The 3328-nt window shown below is 37.0% G+C and overlaps 1 protein-coding gene across 1 annotated transcript; it reads left to right on the plus strand.

Annotated features, from left to right (window-relative positions):
• The first annotated feature begins 2831 nt into the window (after window positions 1-2831).
• On the plus strand, window positions 2832-3248 carry LOC113362972 (keratin-associated protein 4-3-like). The gene has a single exon (XM_026605465.1). The coding sequence runs from the start codon at window positions 2832-2834 to the stop codon at window positions 3246-3248; it is 417 nt and encodes a 138-aa protein (XP_026461250.1).
• Window positions 3249-3328: the final 80 nt, after the last annotated feature.

A 3328-nucleotide genomic window follows, 5' to 3' on the forward strand; every position in this document is an offset into this window, starting at 1 on the left:
TTCAGAGTTGCTGAGAATATTTTATAGTTGCTGAAAATGTTGTAGAGTTGCTTAGAATTTTGTAGAGTTGCTGAGAATGTTTTATAGTTGCTGAGAATGTTTTATAGTTGCTCAAAATGTTGTAGAGTTGCTTAGAATTTTGTAGAGTTCTTGAGAATCTTTCAGAGTTGCTGAGAATGTTTCAAAGTTTCCGAGAATGTTTTAAAGTTTTCGAGAATGTTTTAATGTTTCCAAGAATGTTTTATAGTTGATGAGAATGTTTCAGAGTTGCTGAGAATGTTGTAGAGTTGCTGAGAATGTTGTAGAGTTGCTGAGAATGTTGTAGAGTTGCTGAGAATGTTCTAGAGTTGCTGAGAATGTTCTAAAGTTGCTGAGAATGTTCTAGAGTTGCTGAGAATGTTGTAGAGTTGCTGAGAATGTTGTAGAGTTGCTGAGAATGTTGTATAGTTGCTGAGAATGTTGTAGAGTTGCTGAGAATGTTGTAGAGTTGCTGAGAATGTTGTAGAGTTGCTGAGAATGTTGTAGAGTTGCTGAGAATGTTCTAGAGTTGCTGAGAATGTTCTAGAGTTGCTGAGAATGTTGTAGAGTTGCTGAGAATGTTGTAGAGTTGCTGAGAATGTTGTAGAGTTGCTGAGAATGTTGTAGAGTTGCTGAGAATGTTTAAGGGTTACTGAGAATGTTGTAGAGTTGCTGAGAATGTTGTAGAGTTGCTGAGAATGTTGTAGAGTTGCTGAGAATGTTGTAGAGTTGCTGAGAATGTTTAAGAGTAGCTGCGAATGTCTTAGTTTCCGAGAATATTTTATAGTTTATGAGAATGTTTTACAGTTGATGAGAATGTTCCAGAGTTGCTTAGAATGTTGTAGAGTTGCTGAGAATGTTTAAGGGTTACTGATATTGTTTTAGAGTTGCTGAGAATGTTTCAGAGTTACTGAGAATGTTTTATAGTTGCTGAAAATGTTGTAGAGTAGCTTAGAATTTTGTAGAGTTCTTGAGAATGTTTCAGAGTTGCTGAGAATGTTTCAAAGTTTCCGAGAATGTTTTAAAGTTTCCGAGAATGTTTTAATGTTTCCAAGAATGTTTTATAGTTGATGAGAATGTTTCAGAGTTGCTGAGAATGTTTTAGAGTTGCTCAGAATGTTGTAGAGTTGCTGACAATGTTTCAGTGTTTTCGAGGATGCTTTAGAGTTGCTGAGATTGTTTTAGAGTTGCTGAGATTGTTTTAGAGTTGCTGAGATTGTTTCAGAGTTGCCGAGAATGTTTCAGAGTTGCTGAGAATGTTTAAAAATTTCCGAGAATGTTTTATAGTTTTCGAGAATGTTTTATAGTTGATGAGAATGTTGTAGAGTTGCTGAGAATGTTGTAGAGTTGTTGAGAATGTTGTAGAGTTGCTGATAATGTTGTAGAGTTGCTGAGAATGTTCTAGAGTTGCTGAGAATGTTCTAGAGTTGCTGAGAATGTTCTAGAGTTGCTGAGAATTTTCTAGAGTTGCTGAGAATGTTCTAGAGTTGCTGAGAATGTTCTAGAGTTGCTGAGAATGTTCTAGAGTTGCTGAGAATGTTCTAGAGTTGCTGAGAATGTTCTAGAGTTGCTGAGAATGTTCTAGAGTTGCTGAGAATGTTCTAGAGTTGCTGAGAATGTTTAAGAGTTGCTGAGAACGTTTTAGTTTCCGAGAATGTTTTATAGTTTATGAGAATGTTTTACAGTTGATGAGAATGTTCCAGAGTTGCTTAGAATATTCCAGAGTTGCTTAGAATGTTGTAGAGTTGTTTAGAATGTTTTAGAGTTTCCGAGAATGTTTTATAGTTGATGAGAATGTTAAAGAGTTGCTGGGAGTTTTAGAGTTGCTGACAATGTTCTAGAGTACCTAAGAATGTTTAAGAGTTGCTGAGAATGTTTTATAGTTGCTAGGAGTTTTAGAGTTGCTGACGATATTCTAGAGTTCCTGACGATATTCTAGAGTTGCTGACGATATTCTAGAGTTGCTGACGATATTCTAGAGTTGCTGACGATATTCTAGAGTTGCTGACGATATTCCAGAGTTGCTGTCGATATTCTAGAGTTGCTGACGATGTTCTAGAGTTGCTGACAATGTTTAGAGTTGCTGAGCATTTTATAAAGTGTCTGAAAAGGTTGTATGGTGTCTGAAAAAGTTGTAGAGTGCCTGAAGAGGTTGTATGGTGTCTGCAAATGTTGTAGAGTGTCGGAAAATGTTGTAGAGCTAGTGAAAATGTTGTCGGTTATCTTTGAATGTTGTAGGTAGCCTAAAAAAGTTGTATGCTGTCAGAAAATGTTGTAGAGTGTCTCGGAATGTTGTGGGTTATCTAAAATGTTTTAGGTGGTACCTGGATAGCGTAGGTTGTTTCAGAATGTGGTAGATTGTCTGAGAATGTTGTAAGTTGGCTCAAAATATTGTAGGAGGTCTGAAAATAATTGGAGGTTGTCTAAAAACTTGTAAGTTCCCAGAAAATGTTGTAGAGAGTTTTGGAATGTTGTGGGTTATTTCACAATGTTTTATGTGATCTCTCGATGTTGAAGGTTTTTTCAAAATGTTGTAGGTTGTTTCAGAATGTTGTAGGTTGTCTGAAGATGTTGTCTAAGAATATTATAAGTTGTTCCAGCTTGTTACTGAAAATGTTGTAGAGAGTCTCTGAATGTTGCAGAGTGTCTCAGAATGTTGCAGAGTGTCTCAGAATGTTGCAGAGTGTCTCAGAATGTTGCAGAGTGTCTCAGAATGTTGCAGAGTGTTTAAGAATGTTGCAGAGTGTTTAAGAATGTTGCAGAGTGTTTAAGAATGTTGCAGAGTGTTGAAGAATGTTGCAGACTGTCTCAGAATGTTGCAGACTGTCTCAGAATGTTGCAGAGTGTCTCAGAATGTTGCAGAGTGTCTCAGAATGTTGCAGAGTGTCTCAGAATGTTGCAGAGTGTCTCAGAATGTTGCAGAGTGTCTCAGAATGTTGCAGAGTGTCTCAGAATGTTGCAGAGTGTCTCAGAATGTTGCAGAGTGTCTCAGAATGTTGCAGAGTGTCTCAGAATGTTGCAGAGTGTTTAAGAATGTTTGCAGAGTGTTTAAGAATGTTGCAGAGTGTTTAAGAATGTTGCAGAGTGTTGAAGAATGTTGCAGACTGTCTCAGAATGTTGCAGAGTGTCTCAGAATGTTGCAGAGTGTCTCAGAATGTTGCAGAGTGTCTCAGAATGTTGCAGTGTTTAAGAATGTTGCAGAGTGTCTCAGAATGTTGCAGAGTATTTAAGAATGTTGCAGAGTATTTAAGACTGTTGCAGAGTGTTTAAGAATGTTGCAGAGTGTTTAAGAATGTTGCAGAGTGTTTAA

This window comes from Ctenocephalides felis, unplaced genomic scaffold (genome assembly GCF_003426905.1).
Source record: "Ctenocephalides felis isolate EL2017-DRISC unplaced genomic scaffold, ASM342690v1 CF-g0.4_SCAFFOLD_00845, whole genome shotgun sequence".
Lineage (NCBI taxonomy): Eukaryota > Metazoa > Arthropoda > Insecta > Siphonaptera > Pulicidae > Ctenocephalides > Ctenocephalides felis.